This window comes from Hyaena hyaena, unplaced genomic scaffold, assembly GCF_003009895.1.
Source record: "Hyaena hyaena isolate Hyena2069 unplaced genomic scaffold, ASM300989v1 scaffold_417, whole genome shotgun sequence".
NCBI classification, from domain to species: Eukaryota; Metazoa; Chordata; class Mammalia; order Carnivora; family Hyaenidae; genus Hyaena; species Hyaena hyaena.
Genome location: NW_024081050.1, coordinates 224,148 through 247,130, shown reverse-complemented (window position 1 = coordinate 247,130; position 22,983 = coordinate 224,148). Strand labels below are relative to the sequence as shown.

The 22,983-nt window shown below is 39.7% G+C and overlaps 1 protein-coding gene across 2 annotated transcripts in view; it reads left to right on the top strand.

Moving 5' to 3' along the window:
• Window positions 1-22,983, top strand: part of GNPTAB (N-acetylglucosamine-1-phosphate transferase subunits alpha and beta) — a 94,240-nt gene that overhangs the window by 13,245 nt on the left and 58,012 nt on the right. For both annotated transcript variants that reach the window (XM_039252490.1, XM_039252491.1), the window contains exon 2: window positions 20,380-20,465. In XM_039252490.1, coding sequence (XP_039108421.1) covers window positions 20,380-20,465 — 86 coding nt within the window. The remainder of the gene's footprint in view (window positions 1-20,379; window positions 20,466-22,983) is intronic.

Sequence of the window (22,983 nt, the reverse complement as noted above, 5' to 3'; positions counted from 1 at the left end):
AAGCTGGAGAGGCAGGTAGTATCCAGTTTAGGACTTGCCTGTTGAGTAATGTGAAAGAATTTGGAATCATCCTGCAGAAAATAGGGACCATTCAGATGATTATTATTTGGCCATTTATAGAAAAAATTTGGTGATCCACTGGCTTAAAAGCACATTTCCTTGTTGTGCAGGACAAATGGGAGCTGACTCCTCTGGGCTGGACTTGGTTGGCTCTGCTCCACTCTTTCCTTCTCCTGGGGCCAGGGGGCCAGCCTAGGTGTGTTCTTAAGACAGTGGTAAGGGCACAGAAAATCAGATGGACACTTGCAGACCTTTCTGAGGTTTAGACTTAGATCTGGTGTATTCACTGTCTTTTTATTCCCTAAACTATAAATTTGATTCTGCCTTAGGACCTTTGCAGTATTGTCCCATCAGCCTGGAGAGTACTGCCCCGAGACCATCACATGATGGGCTCCTTCCTGTCTTACAGGTGCCAGCTCAGTAGCACCTTCTCAGATGGGCCCTTCCTACCACCCAGCCTAAAGTAACCTCTTTCACCAGGTCATTCCTTATTATAGTCTCCTCCTCCTCCTCCTTTTAATGGTACTTAGTCTGAAACTGTGTGTGTATGTGTATATTTGACATCTTATCTCTCTCTGCCAAAATGTAAGCTCTGGGAACAGGGTTTCTGTCTTACCCAGCCTTTCGGTCTTATTCACCACTGTATCCTCAGCACCTAGAATAGAGCCTGGCACCAAGAAGTAGAGTGCAGAACTACTTTGTCCTAGTATCTAAATATAGAAAGGTCACCTGCAGTGATTAGTTTCTAAATTCAGCCTTAGTGGAAAGTATATGTTTAGTTGATATACATGTGTAATTATATTAGGGTTCTTCAGAGAAAAGGAATCAATAGGATGGATGTGTGTTTCTGTGTGTATGGAAATATAGATTTATTATATAGAATTGGCTCACACGATTGTGAAAGACCACAAGTCTCCAAGATCTGCATTTAGCAAGGCTAGAGACCCAGGAGAGCCAATGCTGTAGTTCTAATCTGAGTCCAAAGGCTTGAAAACCGGGAAAGCTGATAGTATAGTTTCAGTCATAAAATTGGCAGGCTTGAGACCGAAGAAGAGCTGATGCTTCAGTTTGAATCCGAAGGCAGGAAAAGAGTGACGTTTCAGGTCAAAACAGTCCTGTCAGAAGCAGTTCTCTGTTACTCAGCTTTTTAATTTTCTTTAGGCCTTCAACTGATGAGTGAGGCGCACCCACATTAGGAGGACAAAGGCCTTTTATTCAGCCTACTCATTCAAATGTTAATTTATCCAGAAACACCCTCAATGACCTGCCCAAAATAATGTTTGATCAAATATCTGGATATACCCTGGCTTAGTCAAATTGACACATAAAATTAAACATCATAATAACTGAATAGGTTTTCTTAAAAAAAAATTTTTTTTAACGTTTATTTATTTTTGAGAGTGAGAAAGAGCGTAAGAGGGTAAGGGCAGAGACAGAGGGAGACACAGAATCTGAAGAGTCTCCAGGCTCTGAGCCATCAGTACAGAGCCCGATGTGGGGCTTGAACTCACAGAACCGTGAGATCATGACCTGAGTTGAAGCCAGACACCAAACTAACTGAGCCACCCAGGCGCCTTTAATAGGTTTTATTTTCTATAGCAGCATTAAGTTTACAGGAAAAATTGATTGAAAAGTGCGGAGATTTCCCATTTACCTCTTCTCCCCAGTATACTATCCCATTTTTTTTTTTAACACTTTGCATCACTGTGGTGCATTTTTATAATTGATTAACCAATAAAGATACATTTTTAAAATATAATTTATTGTCACATTGGTTTATCCAGTGCTCATCCTAACAAGTACCCTCTTCAATGCCCATCACCCAGTTTCACCTCTCCTCCCCCATCAACCTCAGTTTGTTCTCAGTATTTAAGAGTCTCTTATGGTTTGCCTCCCTCGCTCTCTGTAAGTTTTTTCTCCTTCCCCTCCCCCATGGTCTTCTGTTAAGTTTCTCAAGATCCACATATGAGTGAAAACATATGGCGTCTGTCTTTCTCTGCCTGACTTATTTCACTTAGCATAATACCCTCCAGTTCCATCCATGTTGTTGCAAATGGCCAGATTTCATTCTTTCTCATTGCCAAGTAATATTCCATTGTAAACCACATCTTCTTGATCCATTTGTCAGTTGATGGACCACTTAGGCTTTTTCCATGATTTGGTATTGTTGAAAGTACTGCTGTGAACATTGGGGTATGTGTGCCCCTATGCATCGGCACCCCTGTATCCCTTGGGTAAATTCCTAGCAGTGCTATTGCTGGGTCATAGGGGAGTTCTATTGTTAATTTTTTGAGGAGCCTCCACACTGTTTTCCAAAGCAGCTGCACCAGTTTGCATTCCTACCAACAGTATAAGAGGGTGCCAATTGCTCCACATCGTCGTCAGCATCTATAGTCTCCTGATTTGTTCATTTTAGCTACTCTGACTGGTGTGAGGTGGTATCTCAGTGTGGTTTTTATTTGTATTTCCCTGATGATGAGGGACACTGATCGTTTCATGTGTCTGTTGGCCATCTGGATGTCTTCTTTTGAGAAGTGTCTATTCATGTCTTCTGCCCATGTTTTTACTGGATTATTTTTTTTTCGGGTGTGGAGTTTGGTAAGTTCCTTACAGATTTTGGATATTAGCCCTTTACCCGATGTGTCATTTGTAATTATCTTTTCCCATTCAATCTGTTGCCTTTTAGTTTTGTTGATTGTTTCCTTTGCAGTGCAGAAGCTTTTTATCTTGATGAGGTCCCAATAGTTCATTTTTGCTCTTGATTCCCCTGCCTTTGGAGATGTGTCGAGTAAGAAATTGCTGGGGTTGAGGTCAAGGAGGTTGTTTCCTGCTTTCTCCTCTAGGGTTTTGAAGGTTTCCTGTCTCACATTCAGGTTCTTCATCCATTTTGAGTTTATATTTGTGTATGGTCCAAGAAAGTTGTCTAATTTCATTCTCCTGCATGTTGCTTTCCAGTTCTCCCAGCACCATCTGTTAAAAGAGGCTGTCTTTTTTCCATTGGATACTCTTTCCTGCTTTGTCAAAGATGACTTGGCCGTACATTTGTGGGTCCAGTTCTAGGTTCTCTATTCCATTGGTCTATGTGTCTGTTCTTGTGCCAATACCATACTGTCTTGATATGATTACCACTTTGTAGTAGAGGCTAAAGTATGGGATTGTGATGCCTCCCATTTTGGTTTTCTTCTTCAATATTGCTTTGGCTATTTAGGGTCCTTTGTGGTCCCATACAAATTTTAGGATCGTTTGCTCTAGCTTTGAGAAGAATGTTGGTGCAATTTTGATTGGGATTGCACTGAATATGTAGATTGGTTTGGGTAGTATCGACATTTTAACAATATTTACTCTTCCAATCAATGAGCATGGAATGTTTTTCCATTTCTCTGTGTCTTCTTCAATTTCCTTCATAAGTTTTTTATAGTTTTCAGCATACAGATCTTTTACATCTTTGGTTAGGTTTATTCCTAGGTATTTTATGGCTCTTGGTGCAATTATGAATGGGATCAGGTTCTTGATTTCCTTTTCTGTTGCTTCATTATTGGTGTATAAAAATGCAACTGATTTCTGTACGTTGATTTTGTATCCTGTGACTTTGACTTTGCTGAATTCGTGGATCAGTTCTAGCAGTCTTTTGGTGGAGTCTGTCGGGTTTTCCATGCAGAGTATTGTGTCTGCAAAAAGGGAAAGTTTGACTTCATCTTTGCCAATTTTGATGCCTTTTATTTCCTTTTGTTGTTGGATTGCTGACCTAGGACTTCCAGCACTATGTTAAACAACATAGTGTTTAAATAACAGTGGTGAGAGTAGACCTCCCTGTCATGTTCCTGATCTCAGGGAGAAAGCTCTCAGTTTTTCCTCATTGAGGGTGATATTAGCTGTGGACTTTTCATAAATGGCTTTTATGATGTTTAAGTACGTTCCTTCTGTCCCGACTCTCTCGAAGGTTTTTATTAAGAAAGGATGCTGTATTTTGTCAAATGCTTTTTCTGCATCTATTTACAGGATCATATGGTTCTTTTCTTTTGTTTAAAAGAATTTTTTTAATGTTTACTTTTGAGCGTGTGCGAGAGAGAGAGAGTGAGAGTGAGAGAGAAAGAGAGAGCGGGGGAGGGGAAGAGAGCAAGGAGTACACAGAATCTGAAGCAGGCTCCAGGCTCCAAGCTGTCAGCACAGAGGCTGATGCAGGGCTTGCACCCACAAACCACGATTTCATGACCTGAGCTGAAGTCAGATGCTTAACCAACTGAGTCACCCAGGTGCCCCTCTTTTCTTTACTTTTGTTAATGTGAATATCACATTGATTGATTTGGGAATGTTGAACCAGCCTTGCAACCCAGGAATGAATCCCACTTAATCATGGTGAATAATTCTTTTTATATGCTGTTAAATTCAATTTGCTGGTACCTTGTTGAGAATTTTTGCATCCATATTCACCAGGGATATTGTCCTGTAGTTCTCCTTTTTTTGCTGGGTCTCTGTCTGGTTTTGGAATCAAAGTGATGCTGGCTTCTTTTGGAAGCTACCTGAGAAGAGTAGGTATTAACTCTGCTTTAAATGTCTGGGAAGCCATCTGGTCCAGGACTCTTAGTTGGGAGATTTTTGAAAACTAATTCAATTTCTTCACTAGTTATGGGTCTGTTCATATTTTCCATTTCTTTTCATTTGAGTTTTGGTAGTGTGTGGGTGTTTAGGAGTTTGTCCATTTCTTCCAGGTTGTCCAGTTTGTTGGTATTTAATTTTTCATAGTATTCCCTGATAATTGCTTGTACACCTGAAGGATTGGTTGCAATAAATCCATTTTGAGTCATGATATTATTTATTTGGGTCCTTTCTCTTTTCATTTTGAAAAGCCTGGCTAGAGGTTTATCAATTTTGTTTATTTTTGCAAAAAACCAACTCCTGGTTTCATTGATCTGTTCTGATTTTTTTTTTTTGATTCTATATTGTTTATTTATTTCTGCCCTGATCTTAATTAGTTCTCTCCTTTTGCTGGGTTTCGGGTATATTTGTTGTTCTGCTTCTAGTTCCTTTAGATGTGCTGTTAGATTTTGTATTGGGGATTTTTCTTGTTTCTTGAGATAGGCTGGGTTGCAATGTATTTTCCTCTTAGGACTGCCTTTGCTGCATCTCAAAGGGTTTGGATTGTTGTATTTTCATTTTCATTTGCTTCCATATATTTTAAAATTTCTTCTCTAATTGCCTGCTTGACCCATTCATTCTTTAGCAGGGTGTTCTTTAACCTTCATGCTTTTGGAGGTTTTCTGGACTTTTAACTGTAGTGGATTTCAAGTTTCATAGCATTGTGATCTGAAAGTGTGCATGATATGATCTCAATTCTTTTATATTTATTGAGGCTGCTTTGTGACCCAGTATATGATCTCTCTTGGAGAATGTACCATGTGCACTTAAGCAGAAAGCGAAGTCCTCTGGTTTGGGATGTAGAGTTCTAAATGTATCTATCAAGTCCATCTGGTCCAATGTGTCGTTCAGGGCCATTGTTTCTTTACTGATTCTCTGTCTAGATGATGTATCCATTGCTGTAAATGGAGTACTACAGTCCCCCTAAGATTGCTTATGTTTGCGATTAATTGTTTTATATATTTGGGTGCTTCCGAATTCAGTGCTTAGATATTTATAATTGTTAGCTCTTCCTGATGGATAGACCCTGTAATTATTATATTAAGCCCTTCTTTATCTCTTGTTTCAGCCTTTAATTTAACGTCTAGTTTGTCTAAGTATGCCTACTCCAGCTTTCTTTTGATTTCTAGTAGCATGATAGGTGGTTTTGCATCCCCTCACTTTGAATATGAAGGTGTCTAAAGGTGTCATTCTGAAGGCCTAAAATGAGTCTTTTGTAGGCAATAAATAGATGGGTCTTGTTTTTTTATCCATTCTGATACCCTATGTCTTTTGATTGGAGCATTTAGTCCATTTTTATTCAGTGTTATTATTGAAAAATATGGTTTAGAGTCAATGTGTTCTCTGCAGGTTTCATGCTTGTAGTGATGTCTCCGGTACTTGGTGTTCCTTGCAACACTTCCCTCATGGAGTCCCCCTTAGGATTTCTTGTAGGGTTGGTTTAGTGGTGATGGATTTCTTCAGTTTTTGTTTGTTTGGGAAAACCTTTATCTCTCCTTCTATTCTGAATGAACACCTTGCTGGATAAAGGATTCTTGGCTGTGTATTTTTCCTGTTGATCACATTGAAGATTTCCTGCCATTCCTTTCTGGTCTGCCAAGTTTCAGTACATAGGTCTGCTACTACCCTTATGTGTCTACCTTTGTATGTTAAGGCCCATTTATCCCTAGCTGCTTTCAGAATTTTCTCTTAATCCTTGTATTTTGCCAGTTTCATTATGACATGTGGTGCAGAAGATTGATTCAAGTTACGTCTGAGGGGAGTTCTCTCTGCCTCTTGGATTTCAATGTCTGTTTTCTTCCCCAGATTGGAGGAGTTCTTAGCTATGATTTGTTCAAGTATCTCTTCAGCCCCTTTCTCTCTCTCCTTCTGGAATTCCTATAATACGGATATTGTTCTGTTTGATTGCATCACTTAATTCTCTCATTCTCCTTTTGTCATCCTGGATCATTTTATTTCTCTTTTTCTCAGCTTCCTCTTTTTCTTAATTTTATCTTCTAATGCACCTATTTTCCCCTCTTCCTCTTCAGTCTGTGCTGTGGCTGCCTTCATTTTATTTTGCACCTCATTTATAGCATTTTTTAGTTCATCCTGACTATTTTTAAGATCTTTGATCTCTGCAGCAATGGAGTCTCTGCTGTCTTCTATGTCTTTTTCAAGCCCAGCAATTAATTTTATGACTAGTATTCTAATTTTATGACCAGTATTCAGTTATGTTGCTTTGTCTGTTTTGATCAATTATTTAGTTGTCACTTCTTGAATTTCTTTTGAGGAAATTTCTTCCATTTTATCATTTTGGCTAGTTTTCTGTCCCTTGTAAGTTTTAAAAGCTTGTTATGTGCTCTGCACTTGCAAGTACTGCTGTATTAAAGGGGGCTCTTACACTGTCCGGGGCCTGGCCATTCAGGAGGTGTTTTTTGGAGAGTGTTACTTGCTCTCTGTTGTTGTGACTTTGGTTAGTTTATTTCCCTATTCGTAGTGATGTTTTGGACCCTCCACCAGGTATGCTTTGTTTTGTTCCTTGAAGTAACCCTGGAAAGGAAAACAGACAAACAGGAAACAAAAACACACAAATGCACAAAGAAAACAAACAAGCAAACAAACAAACAAACAAAAAAACAAAAAAAAGTCTAAAAGCAAAAACCAGACACACCAGCTAAAGTAAAGAACACGGTGGAGGTGGTGCTGATGCAAGAGCATATTAGAAAGAGAGAAATGACAAGGGCGGGGAGAAAGAATAAATGAACGGGACCAGGCAGAAAGGCTAACAGGCTTAATCCAAGAGAGAGAAAGGAGAATAAGGAAGGAGGGGAGGAAAAAGAAACAAAGATAAAGTTACCCAGAGGAACTATATGACCAGATTATTCCAGAGGGAGAGAAAGTAAAGTAGGTGTAAAACATGCATCCAGAGAATGGATTAAATATTGGTTTAAGCAAACCTATAACCACAGTAACCAGCCTACAGGAGGGAAGAGGTAAGAAGGTGAACAGGAAGAATATATCCAAATAACAAGAATTGACCTAGAGTTAATCCAGGTTTGAAATTCCCGCTCCGTGCGGGTTAATGATGCCACCCGATGATCTGTGGCCCCGCGGCTGTGCTGCAGCACTTCAGGGGAGGGGACCGGTTTCTCCTGCTGCAGCCTGTGCACCTGGCCTACCACGGAACCTGGAGGTGACTCCCCTCCTCCCCAGGTGTGTGAACAAGGCAGCCGGCCCCAGTCAGAAGAAAGCCCTGCAGTTAGAGATGGGATGATGGGATCCCTCTCCATCCTGGTCTGAGGTTTTTCTCTTGTCCTGATACAGCCCTCGGCTTCCCCAGCCGCTCTTTCTCTTTCCTTTGTCTCTCCGCAGAAGGGGAGCCCTCCCCTCCTTGCCTCCATGGCCCATTTTATCTCCCCCAGTTCTCAGTCCTCAATCACCCACCTATGGGGCTATCTGGCTTTCCCATTTTCTCTCTGGCAGACTTCCTTTCTTTTCCTCCCAGACTCTTGGTGTTCAGAGTCTTTTGGCTTCAGCCCTTCTTTGAGAGATGCAGGGGGTACAGATCACCCTACTTCTCAACCACGTTGGACCTCCCCTTAAAGATACATTTTAAAAAATTTATTTATTTTGAGAGAGAGAGAGAGAGAGAGGATCCTAAGTAGTCTCTGTGATGTCAGCACAGAGTCCAACGTGTGGCTTAGTCCCACAAACCATGAGATGAGGACCTGAACGAAAAGATTTGGATGCTTAACTGACTGAGTCACCCAGGTGCCCTGATACATTTTTATTAACTAAAAATAGATGGAACATTAGGGTTACATTATATTAGGATTCATTCTCTGTGTTTTACTGTCATATCATGTATCTGCCATTACACCATCACACAGAATAGTTTCATTGCCCTGATAATGCCCTTACCCTGCACTATGCCTAGTCCTTGCTTGCTTCCCCACTGGTAATCACTGATTTAAAAAATTAAAAAAAGGGGCGCCTGGGTGGCTTAGTCGGTTAAGCGTCCGACTTTCACTTAGGTCATGATCTCGCAGTTCGTGGGTTCAAGCCCCGCGTCGGGCTCTGTGCTGACTGCCAGCTCAGAGCCTGGAGCCTGTTTCAATCTGTGACTCCCTCTCTCTCTGACCCTCCCCTGCTCACGCTGTCTCTCTCTCTCTCCTAGAAATAAATAAAACATTAAAAAAAAAAAGATTTTAATAAAAAAAATTAAAAAAAATTTTTTTAACGTTTATTTTTGAGAGAGAGAGACACACATACACACGGACAGACAGTGAGTGGGGGAAGGGCCGAGAGAGAGGGAGATACAGAATCCAAAGCAGGCTCTAGGCTCTGCATTGTCAGCACAGAGCCTGATGTGGGGTTCAAACCCATGAACTGTGAGATCATGACCTGAGCTGAAGTCAGATGCTTAACCAACTGAGCTACTCAGGTACCCTTAAAAATTTTTTGAAACTGTATTTATAGTTATGCCTTTCCCAAAATGTCATTTTGTTCATAGCTGTTATTAGGAAAGCAGTAGACTTTTGTATATTAATTTTGTGTGCTGCAACATTGTATTTTGCAACTGACTGTTTATTAGGTTCAGATTTTTTTGGTCAATTCTGTGGGATTTTCTGCATAGACCATGTCATCTGTCAACAAAGACATTTTACTTCTTCCTTCTCAAACTGTATACGTTTCATTTCCTTTTCTTGTGTTATTGCATTAATTAGGATTCAACATATTGTTGAAAAGTTGGGGCGCCTGGGTGGCTTAGTCGGTTAAGCGGCCGACTTTCACTTAGGTCATGATCTTGCGGTTCGTGGGTTCGAGCCCCGCGTCGGGCTCTGTGCTGACTGCCAGCTCAGAGCCTGGAGCCTATTTCAGAGTCTGTGTCTCCCTCTCTCTCTCTGACCCTCCCCTGTTCACGTTCTCTCTCTCTCCTAGAAATAAATTTAAAAAAAAAAAAAAAGAAAAGAAAAAGAAAAGCAGTGGTGAGGGATGATATCCTTGCCTTGTTCCTGATCTTAGTGGGGAAGCTTTGAGTTTCTCACCATCAAGTTTAATGTTAACTGTAGGTCTTTTGTAAATATTATTTTTAAGTTGAAGAAGTTTCCTTCTATTCCTAGTTGACAATTTTTTTAAATCAAGAATAGAGGTTGGGTTTTGTCAAATGCTTTTTTCTGCACATATTATCATTCTGTGATTTTTCTTTTGCCTGTTGATGTGATGGGTTACATTAACTGATTTTGGAATGTTGAACCAGGATTCAAAAATTCATATCTAGAATATATACCACTTGGTTGTGGTATATAATTCTTTTTGTACATTGTTGGGTTTGATTTGATAGCATTATAGTGAGGATTTTTATATCTATGTTCATGAGATATATTGTTTATAATATTTTCCTTTATAGAATGAGTTAGGAAGTATTTCCTCTCCTGTTCTCTGGAAGAGATTGTAGAGAATTGGTATCATTTCTTCCATAAATGTTTGGTAGAAATCACCAGTGAACCTATTTGGGCCTGGTGCTTTGTTTTGGGAACTTATAAATTATTGAGTCATATTTCTTTTTATTATATGCCTATTCAAGTTATGTGTTTCATGTTTGAGCTTCGGTAGATTGTGTCTTTCAAGGAACTGGTCCATTTCAGTTAAGTTTTCAGACCTGTAGTCTTAGAGTTGTTCATAATGTTCCTTCAATTACTCTTTTGGGAGGAGTATTGTAGTGACTACTCTTCTTTTGAATTAGTGTCGTAAAACACAAACAACATAAAATTTACCATCTTAGCAGTTTTTAAGTGTACAACTCAGCGGCATTAATTACATTTTCATTGTATTGCAACCATTACCACTATCTATTTCCAAAACTTTTTCATCACCCTTAATAATTAACTCTGTAACTATTAAGCAGTAACATTCCATTCTCCCCTTGGGACTGGTAACCTCTAATTCCTGTCTGTATGGATTTGCCTGTTCTAAATATTTTATATAATGAACATTTCATATGTTTCTTTACTTGTCCTGGTAGTTTCTGCTTGTTTTTCAGTGTTCTGGAGGTTGAGGGGTGAGGGGTGGAGATTGGAGTTGCTCACTCTGCCATTTGGCTGACATCATGCTTTAGACTGATTAGTTTTGATTGTTGCTTTTTTTTTTTTCACATAATATTTTATCAAACACTTTATCCTATGATGAGTCTGTATGCTTTGTTTTGGCCATTGCTGTGTCCTCAGAGTCTAGAGTGGTACCACATAGTATTTTTTTTTTTGTTTTGTTTTATTTATTTTTAGGAGAGAGAGAGAGAGAGACAGCGTGAGCAGGGGAGGGTCAGAGAGAGAGTGTGTTTCATATTCTTAAATAGGCTCCAGGCTCTGAGCTGGCAGTCAGCACAGAGCCCGACACGGGGCTCGAACCCACGAACTGCGAGATCATGACCTAAGTGAAAGTCGGACGCTTAACCGACTAAGCCACCCAGGCGCCCCCCACATAGTATTTATTAACTGAATTAAGTTACTAATTTTTAATTAGTATTTGAAAATATGGTTTTTAATAGCTTTATAGTATTTGTGTGACTGTACCATAATTTATTTTCCCCGGTTACCTGTTGTTTAAGTATTAAACTACTGTTCCCAGGTTTTATTTTTATAAGTAATAATGGGCCATTATCATATTTATTCAGGTCTTTGGGCTCATCTATGATGATTTTCTTGGCGTGTATATCTAGAAGTGGCATTAGCCAGAACAAAAGACATTTTGTTTGGTCCTTTGATATATGGTGCTAATTGCCTCTCAGGAAGGGGGCAGTTTTTTAAAATGGCCTTGCAGCTGTTTAAAAGTATATGACATACTTTTCAACTAATTTATGACTTTTCTGTACTTCAGACTCATAAAAAGATACTCTTCTTGACATATTTAAAAAATGTTTATAACTAATAGCATGAGATAAAATTGGTTTGTTGATGGAAGTGAGTGCAGTAATTATCACAAGCAGATATTTCGTGAAACTTTACTCATTTCACTAAACTTTTTAACATAAAATTTTATTTAAATTTTGCCAAAATAAAATAAAAAAGAAACCTTAATTTGACAAGTTTGGGCTTTTGGTTTAATAGTTTTTTTGTTTTTTTTTTTTAATTTTTAATGTTTATTTTTGAGAGAGAGAGAGAAGCAGAGAGAGAGGGAGACACAGAATCTGAAACAGGCTCCAGGCTCTGAGTTGTCAGCACAGACATGGGGCTTGAACTCATGAACTGTGAAATCATGAGGTGAGCCAAAGTCATATGCTTAACTGACTGAGCCATCCACGTGCCCCTGGTTTAATAGTTATAATGGAAATATTTACCAGGTTCAACTATACTTTCATATTTTGGTTATATTTTCCACATGATATATTGTAATTATTTGTCTCGTTTGTCTCCCCAGCAGGCTGTAAGCCCTTTGAGGGACTAAATAAATTCAATATGTTTTCATAGTCTTAATATCTTATATTTCCTACAGTACTTTGTAGTTGTCAGAATATATGGATATATATCTGCTTGCTTGTTTTTTGTAACCCCTTATAGAATAAGGTATTAGTTAAATTTTACATTTGGCATTTAAAGAGGTTTAAATGACTTGTTTAAACCACAAAACTGGGGCCTTCTTACGTGACTCTTGTTTAACTCTACGGATTGAATAGCCACAACACTGTCCAGTAGAACTTTGTGCATGATGAAGTATTCTGTAATTCTGAGCTGTCCCATACGGTAGCCACTAACCCAATGAGTGCTTGAAATGTGGCTGGTGTGACTAAGTTACTGAGCTTTTTATTACTTTTATTTAGTCTTAATTTAAATAACCATATGTGGCTAGTGCATACCATTTTGGGCAGTGCAGGTCTAAACTCATAGGTAGATAACTGTTTGACAGGACTCTTATAGCAGAGATTCAAACACAGACTGCAGAGTAGAGCACTGGATTTAAAGTCCATCCTATACAATTCTGTGATTCTATAAACTCTGACCAGTATAACAAGTAAACCTATGTATACCCCAGAAAGTCAATTAGAATACATTTTGAAAGTATCTTTGGTAGGTTTTTTTTTTTTCCTTTTCATATTATTTAAGTGTGGTGGTAGGAGGTTGTGTTTTTTCCCTTTAGATATGAATGTTTTACAGTGAACTACTATCAAAAGGTTTAACATTTTTAATTTTACCTTTTAATATGGTTTCTTTCATTGTTTTGCTCTCCTTTCTATCCCTGTGGCAAATAATCCTCCTTCTCTGTCTGCTCATTCATTTCCTTAAAAATCTCAGTTTTCTCTCTGGAGGAAAAGGAAATTTTATTAAGTTGTCATGATTAATCCTATCCTTAGTTATTGTTTTCCCTGACAGTAATCTGTTTTAATCTGTACTCATTTAAAAGCTGAAATATTACTAAATATTATTTACTTATAGGTAAATATTCCTAAAGCATTCATGTAAGTATTAGTCCTTAACAGAGATGTCAACTCCTTGAGGACGGAGGCCTGATTTCCATCTTGTGCTCCTTAAAATGTGTAACAAATATATGTTGTGTGTCTAATTTTGTGAAGGATTCAAAGAATGTAGAAACGGTCTGCAAAAGTGTTCTTGAGTTTAATTAATGTTTGAGTAGATAGTGGTCATGTATTTGGGTTTGGATCATTTCTTTTATGTGAAATGGGAGAACTCACCCAGTTTTAATAACCATTTAACTCCTAATAAGAAATGAGTTAATCTTTCATTTTAGTCACTTTGCATTGGGAAATGCTGCATACTGAATGGTTGTGTCCTTCCAAAATTTATACTGTTGAAGCCTTGTCTCCAATGTGATAGTATCAGCAGGAAGGGCCTTTAGTGGTGGGGGGTGGAGGGATTAGGTCATGAGGTAGACATTAATGCTCTTATAAAGAGACCTCAGAGAACTTCCTCGCCCCTCTTGCCGTGTAAGGCTACACAAGGAGAAGGCAGTCTGTGAACCTGAAAGCAGGCTCTCACCGGACACCCATCTGCTGGTGCCTTGATCCTGGTCTTCCCAGTCCTCAGAATTGTGAGAAACACCTTTCTGTTGTTTACAAGCTACCCAGCCTGTAGCATTTTGTCACAGCAGTCCAAATGGTGATGAGCAGATTGACTTGCTGATTGGTATCAAGGAAGAGGATGGTTAGTAGAAAAGATAAAACTTAGAATATCTGGTCTTTCTTTTAGTACCTCTTAATGAAAAATAAATTTTTTCAGAAACTATGAATATCATGTTGTAATCTGGGAATATTATAAACTTGTGTTTTTTTTTTCCAATGTTATAAACTTCTGCCATCATTATTGGTATGTGAAAAGCCCTGTCAGTGTTACAAAGGGTTCTTACTGCTTGAGGTTGTAGAGCCTGACATCTTAAGTTTTACAGGGTAACATGTCACATTTCTATGCTTGAAAAATTGAGAGGGGCGCCTGGGTGGCTCAGTCAGTTGAGCGTCTGACTTCGGCTCAGGTCAGGACCTCACGGTTTGTGGGTTCGAGCCCCACGTCAGGCTCTGTGCTGACAGCTCAGAGCCTATTTCAGATTCTGTGTCTCCCTCTCTCTCTGCTCCTTCCCAGCTCGCACTCTCTCTCTCACAAAATAAATAAACATTGAAAAAATTAAAAAAAAAAAAGAAAAATTGAGAAAGGGATATTTGCTTTTACAGAGAGTTTTATACCCTTGTGTGCCTAGCCTGCTGTTATCTCTTTATTAACTGTAGCCTTTACCTTTTACCTTGAGTATCCTGGAATGAATCTGAGAACAGAAAGTCTGGGAGTAAAACCATGTCGTGTAAGCTGTTCCAAGATGTTTGCCTTGTAAAACTAGTTATATTTATTCATTCTGGAATGTGTATTGGTTTTATGTGAGGCACTGTGCAAGGTTCTGTGAAAAAAATTATAAAGAGATCAAGTTCTTGGCTTTGAGTTGCTCACGGAAGTTTAGACAGATATGTAAACAGGTAAATTATATTGTAGCATGAACCTGTGAACAATTTGTGTGGAGGAGCTGTACAGCCCTGTGTGATCGGCACATCTCATTTACTCATCAGATCATGTGAAATAGGTGGCATTAATTCCCTCATTCTACAAGAGAAGAAACTGAGAGTAGACAAATGCCCTAGATCATTTATTCATAAGTGTCAGATTTAAACTCATGTCTTCTGATGTAAATCTTATGATCATTGCACTGCATGCCAGTTCTCTTCTGGATAATAACCTTCCTCTTTTCTTCCTTAGCTGGGGAATTTCTCTGATATAAAGGATTATGGAGTTTGTGTCTCATTAACTATTATTCTACTATAGGCATACATTTCAGCTTGTTCTGTGATTATAAAAATCTTCAACCAAAGCATGCACCAGTTTTATAACTCTAAAAAGTTTATCATCAGGGCACCTGGGTGGCTCAGTCAGTTAGGTATCTGACTTTGGCTCAGGTCATGATCTCATGGTTTGTGAGTTTGAACCCCGTGTTGGGCCTCTTTGCTGACAGCTCAGAGCCTGGAGCCTACTTCCCATTCTGTGTTTCCGTGTGTCTTTCTCTCTCTCTGCCTCTCCCCTGCTTGCTCTCTCTGTCTGTCTCTCTCAAAAATAAATATACAGTAAAAAAATAAAAATAAAAAGTTTATCATCTAAAAATTTTAGTATTTGTTTGCACACACCAGTTAAAGGACTGTTAGATATTCTAAAAATCCTGGGAAAAAACATAAACTTATTATGTGACTCTGGTCATTTAGAAACATGCACAGAAACAGATCTGGGTCATTGAATTAAGGATGATAAACATACCAGTTTCAGAACTGGTTGAATGACCACTTTTATTTTATTTTATTTTATTTTATTTTTTATTTATTTCTGAGAGAGAGAGAGAGACAGTGTGAGCAGGGGAGAGTCAGAGAGAGAGGGAGATACAGAATCTAAAGCAGGCTCCAGGCTCTGAGCTAGCTGTCAGCACAGAGCCTGACGCAGGAGCTCAAACCCACGAACCGTGAGATCATGACCTGAGCCAAAATTGAATGCTTAACCGACTGAGCCACCCAGGCGCCCCTGAATGACCACATTTATAAAGGCATGTTTGACAAAGCTCTGTGTAGGTTAGCAACAGAGGAGGCAGCCTGGTGAAGCTAAACAGGAACATGGACTCCGGAATTGGATCGATTCACGTCTCTGCCCCATCACACACTGCTGTGTGGCCTGGAGCTTCTCTTTGGAAAATGAGCCATTGAAGTGCCTACCGCACAGTTAGTACCTTGTTTCAGGGATTCAGCGGGAGGAGCACCTGGCATGATGGCGCTTGCTGAACACATGAACGTGCCCCTTCTCCTCTGTGATCCACACATTAAGACTAATTTTGGCTGCAATTTGTGCAAAATGATCAACAATTGATCTGGAATACCTTGTATGCCATGATTATTAAAATGGAGTCTTAAAGTAATATATATTTTAAGCTAGCATAAAATGCCTTTAAATTATTTTTTATAGTACTTTATTAATAATATATTGTTTTAGTGGATTTCAGAGCTCATATTGTATTTTAATAAGTAGTATTTTAGTTCATTGTGTCTTAACTTTTACCAACAAACTACTTTTAATACCAGAAGAAAGTAAATACTCTGAAGAGAACAGTGTAGAGAGGAGGTGTGGGGGGAATACGGGGATCGCTCAAAATGGTAAGTGGTAAATTTTTTGAAGACCAACATTTTGTCTTTAAAAATCACATCAATTTTCTATTTTCCTCCATAAAAATTTTGTATTGCTACCAATATAATATTTTAAATGTCTTACCATTATAAAAATGATGATTCGGGAAGATATGCTTTCTTTACCCAAGACTTCTAACATGCCTGGTACCTTCCTCATACCTTTTGTGTACAATCATGTCCTTCTGCAGCAACACAACAGACTGATGACATACACTTTGTCCTTAGTTCATAGTTGAGGAAATTGAGCACCGTGGGTTACACAGCTGCTAAATAGAAGAGCTGAGGGGGTTCTTCCCCTGGAGGTACCCCATATCCCCAAATCCAGTCTTCTGCCACTACCGCTGTAACCAGATAATACTGAAGAAGAACAAGATGGTATATAATACATTGTGCTGGGTATGAATTGACAATAAGTAGAACTGTAAGTAGTTCTGTACCTTCAAGTAGTTTATAACTCCGTTGCTCTGACAAGATGCTACCATGAGGGGGATAGTAAATAACAATAAAAAAGCTAAGGGATTGCAAGGCAACCAATGCTAAGGGCAGTGAATAATTAACTTCCAACTAAGCCGTGGAGACAAGTTAAAGTTCTGAGAAGGAAGCATTCAGGTCGGGCTAAGGAATATAGAAAAGCTTTGTGTATGAAAATAAACTTGATTTTACAGTATAGTGTTTCTTCAGCCTTTTCCTTTGATCTTTTGTTTATTGCTAATAATGGCTCTTGAAAACAAGATCTAATTGCAAGCTTAAATCTATTTTGGCTTCTTTGTTGTTTGAAAGGTGTTTATATGTGTAGAGTTTACTCCACAATAAATAATTTGATAATTGCCCATTCAAATTTCTACTCTTTTCCATTCTTGATAGTATAGGAAAATGATCATACGCTAGCCCTTAGATGATTTTTATTTCATTTTCAAGGCTCCTTTTTGATCCCCCATTAGCACATTACTCATTGATTTAAAGAATTTGGCAAGATTTCCATAATAGGGTTTAGCTGACAGTTGGGATTAAGCAGAAGAGGGAAGTGGTTATGATGGAAGAGAATCCAATTTCAGTGTTGATGGGGTAGGTCCTGGGACCAAAGACCTAAAGGAGGCTGAAGACAAGAAGAGAAGAGACATGGTATCCCAATGGTGTTGACCTGTGGGTACAGGGAAAAAACTGTGCCAGTCACAGTGCAGTCACATAGCCCTGTACCTCCTTCTGTCATATGTTCTAAGGGCTGGAAGGGATTTCAAGGACGATTTGGTCAGACCCTTGTCACATCTGTAAAACAGATGAAGAAACAGCCTAAAGAGATCAGAGAACTTGCTTAAGGTCTCATAAAGTGAGATGAGGCCCCCATGTCCCCAAGACATAACCCAGCATTCCTACTATCTCCCCTAGTAGTGTGCAGAGCTCTGGGCTGATACGAACATTCCTAAATGTGTTAGATAAGGACCTTTTGCTGCTGCTGTTCTTTCTGATACACCAAAGTGGTTTGGAGATGGTGAGATTAATTTTTCTGATGAAGGAAGGCACGTTGTGTTAAAACAGCACGTCAGCATCTCTCAGCCACTGTGAAGTGTGCCCTCTCTGATATTATCTCCCCATCTTCTAGGGTAGCCCTGCTAGCCAAGAGCAATGATACTGAGCTTTATTTTTTTGTGTGTGGCTTATTTTGTAAAAATAATAGATATACTAGTTGTCCTTTTGCAGCTATGTAGGGATATTGATGGAGAGTCACTTCTATTTGAGCTCAATTAGTTGATCTAAATCAATACAATCATATTATGAAAAATATATATTCAGTACTTAGCAAGGAAGATGGCATTTTATAGCTATATGCCTGCCATTGGGTTTGGTGCTATGTGTGCTACTAAAGTAGAGCTCATTCCCGCTCCTCTTGGAATTTCCAGTCCAGTTGGAGAGGCCAATTGGATGCACACATGGCCTCAAATCTACCACGACTAAAACAGGGGTCCCACCAGCTCTCATCTTGCTACACCTGCCCCTCCCATGTCATTTAGTGGCCCCACTGTCTCTTCAGTCACTCATAAGAGAAATACTGGAAACCTGGCAATGACTGTTGCTTCTCTTTCCCTTCTTCACCCCCCACCCCATTCAGTCTGGTAGCAGATCCCTCTAACACACCCCCTGTCCCCTAGCTGAACTGATGTTAGCTCATCCTTTAAGACTGTTAACATTGCTTCTTCAGGGAAGTCATAAGTGTCTTCCTTCAGTGCAGTTGTAGCCAGCAGTAAATGTTTCTATTAATCACTAGCTATAGTTTCTTGAAGTCAAGGAACTTATTTCTTTTTGTAAACCCAGTACGAGGCACATCAGACCCTAAGTTTTTAAATCAGTACATTGAATGATGGGAGGATTATTAGTTGTATTTATGGTGTTTATGAAGTAGCCCAGTGAAGTAAGTCTGTAAAGATAGGCAGAGGCCAGATGTTGAAAGCCTGAATACCGTGCAAAGAACTGCTCAGTCGTAGCTGGGCATGGGTCCACGAGGCCTCTCCTGTAGCCACATGTTGTCATGTGACTGCATTCTGGCCAGTGAGAACAGAAATGGTAGGTGCCACTTCCAAGAAGTTTCCTTAATGGAGGGGCATTTCATTCCCTGTCTCTCCTTTCTGCTGGCTGGAACGGAATCTAAGTGACTTCCCCCTTCCCCCCCCCCCCACCATAGTCATGTGAGTGTAGCAGAGCCACACATCCTAGGATTTGTAGTGTAGGAAGCCAGAAGAAGCCTTGGCAGGAAGGAGGGCATTCCAGGAAGAGGAATAGAGTGGAAGGACACATTTGAAGGTCAGATAGAAGAACATGACTTGGCAAAGGAGACTGAAAAGGAGTCACCAGAGCGATGGGAGGAGAACCAAGTGAATCAGTAGGGAGGAACTGGGCAGCCACTACCAACTGAGTAGGATAGAGATGACAAAAATGTCGATGCTACTGGATTCGACAACATAGAGGCATTGGTAAGAACACTGATGTGGCGAGGGCAGAAGTGATATTGGAGTAGGCTAAAGGGTGAAGAGAGCGTAGGAGGTGACTCTCTAAAGATATTTGCCCTTGAAAGAATTTGGAACAGAGGACCAGCTGGCAGTGTGTGGAGTGAAGGGAAGGCTTTCCCAGAGATTATATGCTGATGGGAACAATCCTATTGAGAGGAAAAGAGAGAGCAGGCAAGGTCTTAAGATGAGTTGGTGAGATCCAGAGCAAGTGGAGAGAGATGTGATGTTTGCAAGGAGGAGGGACACTTCCTCTATGGTGAAGGGAGTGAAGAAGAAAATGGGGCACATATGGGTGGGCTTATGGGTTTCTCATCCAGGCATGAGAGAGCTCCTATCTGAAGACTTCTGTGCGAGGTTATCATCTGAAACTTCATAGGTAGTAAGGCTTCATATCTTGTCAATCTCTTCTGCGTTAGTTTTGTTCTGTGCTATGAGGAGAGTCTCCAAAGTTTTGAATGGATCATGTTGCTTGCCTGAAAATCCTTCAAGGCTTCTGCTTTCCGAGGCACACAGGGCACAGCACGGTCAAGGCCTGATTTCTCTTCTCAGCCCTGTTCTCTTCACTTACTCCGCTTAGCTCCGGCCAAAGCTAACTGCACTGTTGCCCTGAAACAACTCGCCCTGGCTGCTTCTCAGCCTTTGAACATTCTCTTGTGGCATTGTCCCCTTCTCATTCTCTAAGACCCAGTTCTCATATTGCATCCTTTTAAATCTCTTTAACTCCCCTCCCCTTCCACAGGCCAGTAGCTATAGCTTTTATTTATATATCTGTATAACTATCCTTATATTGTAGCTTTTTATCTGGGTCGAACCCAGTGTCTGGTATACATGAGTTGGCACTGGGTGAATGGATGAATTTTGATTGCTTTACCTATTCCTTTAGTGATTCTTAATGAAATTGAAATGAAATGAAAGTTATTTATTTGGTACAGAGAAAACAATGTTTGTTTTGGTACAGAGAAACAATGTTTCTTTTTATTTTCCCCTTAGGTGGTTCTGGAATGGAGCCGGGATCAGTACCATGTTTTGTTTGATTCCTACAGAGACAATATTGCTGGAAAGTCCTTTCAGAATCGGTAAGAAGAGATCACTTTTGGAGATTATTTGGACTTAGGTGATGAGTCATGAGATAACTCTTGCTTTAAATATAACAGTTCAGGTTGGGGCGGGGGGAGGAGTCCTTCCAAATGTAGATATGGTTTAACTTATTCAAGGCTACTCCTATCTGAAGGAATCTTGTAGTCCCTCCTTACATTTTATGGTTGAAAAATCTGATTCCCAGAGAGTAATCTTGCCTTGCAGTTTATTGAGTACTTTGAGTTACATGATCTCATTTTAACATTGTCCCAGTTCTGTGAGGTAAAGGTAATTCCATCCGCCTGCAGGATGAAGAAACTGGCTGGCTACTCTGGCCAGTATTCTCCTGTTGACCTCACTCTGTTAACCAGGGCCATTCTGTGGAAGCCACTGGGATTGACCCCCCACCTACCCCTGTGGTCACCATATCTTGCTGCCTCACTGTGAGGAGGAGCAAACCTTACAGGTTGGGTCTTTTTCTCTTTAAGGCCAAGCTTCCTGATGCAGCCACTCTTAGATGCTGTCTTCAACCTTTCTTTTCCTTGGAGTTTTTTTTCCTCCCTCATAAGACAGACCTCAGAGTGAAATTAATCTTTCCCCACATCTGCCTTCCCTTCTTGCAGCTAAAGTGGTTTGCACAGGCTCTTTTTGGTTTTTATCTGTAAAATTATTACTTATATTGTTTTATATCATAAAAGCAGTTTACATCTGTGGTTGAAAACAGTTCAAACAGTACATAAAAAGTTAAGCCTCTCCATTCTATTTTGAATTTCCCCTCATCTAGAGGAGCCATTGTTAATGATTTTTTTTAAGTTAATTTATTTATTTTGAGAGAGAGAGAGAAACAGAGTGAAAGTAGAGAAGGGGCAGAGAGAGAATCCCAAGCAGGTTCCACGCTGTCAGCACAGAGCCAACACGGGGCTTGATCTCACAAACCATGAAATCAAGAGTCGGGTGCTCAACCAACTGAGCCACCCAGGTGCCCCTGTTAATGAATTTTTGTTAATGATTCTTTTGGTAATCATCATTCTAACTTTAAAAAATAAATGGAGTTCTCTCTATTTTTTATTTGTTTATTTTATGCAGTATTTATTGATTCTTTTCCATTGTGATGGTGCACAGCCAGTTACAGGGCCAAGGTGACCAGAACAAATGTGGGGTAGCTAACAGGAGTAGTTAACCTTGCTAGACTGGAGTCTAAATGTCAGAGGCCATAACCAAAAACCTCCCTTGATCCTGAGTGTCCATTTTCCCTTGAGGATAGTTCTCATCTCTAGACTGCACCACCAATTCCTCTGGAGCCCTTGCTCCCTGCTTAGAAGCACTTCCTTGTCCCTCTGTTCACTTTTTATGAGTCCCTTTGTGGTTTCTATCAAATAAATGGTTGTTAAAAGTAGTGTGCTTATTATATATATACATTGTTATAGTCCTGACCATCTCAGGGAGGAAGGGCTATGGGATTCTTTGAATTGACGTAGAGCTTTACTCTTTGCTCAGTGCCCTGTGTGTGAATGACATTCCTGAATTTTCTCCTTTTAACAAAAAAGGAATCTTTAAGCCTTACTCTGTTTTAGACACTGAGATATAACTATCTGTGGTAAAGAATTTCACAGGCTAGTAGGGAGAATGGCTTATAAGCAAGTAATTAGTGAAGTAGGGAAACTCTAGGCTTTCCTCTTAGGAAAAAACAGTTTTTTCCTCTTAAAAACAGTTTTCAAAGAGTCTAGGGATTTACAAAATCAAACCTATTTTTTCTAATATCAGTTCCAAGGTGTTATTTGTGCTGACATTTGCACTGGTGGTATAAAAGCAGTGGTGGGTAAAATTGCCACACCTTGTGTGAGTCATTGTATTCTTCACCACCCCATATTTGCAGGGGTAAGATAAAAGCTAGTTTCACTTAAAAAAGCTCTTGAAGCACTAAAAGTTATTAATTTGATTATATCTTGACCCTTTGGCCACGCATCTTATTAATGATCCATGGGATGAAATGCACTGACTGTATGATGATTGTCTTGAGGAAAAGCCCGGTGTGGTTTTTCCTAGGCCAGCCCTGTTTCATGGGGCACCACTGTCGTAACTTGAAAGGACAGTTGACAGTTACGATTACTTACGCTTAGTCATTTGACAGATGTTTTTTTGACAGTGAACAAAGCAGTTCTATCTCTTGAAGGATAATGAATAATAGTATTCGTTGCCAGTGGTAAAATTTGAGCTTTCAATGTTTTATTTATTTCTGAGAGAGAGAGAGAGAGACAGCGTGAGCAGGGGAGGGTCAGAGAGAGAGAGAGATACAGAATCCGAAGTAGGCTCCAGGCTCTGAGCTAGCTGTCAGCACAGAGCCCGATGCGGGACTCGAACCCACGAACCCTGAGATCATGACCTGAGCCGAAGTCGGACGCTTAACCGACTGAGCCACCTGGGGGCCGCAAACTTGAGCTTTCAAATGTGAATTAGAACTTGAGAAACTTGTATCTATCACTGTGAGCTTAACAGGTTCACAGTATCATAAAGACT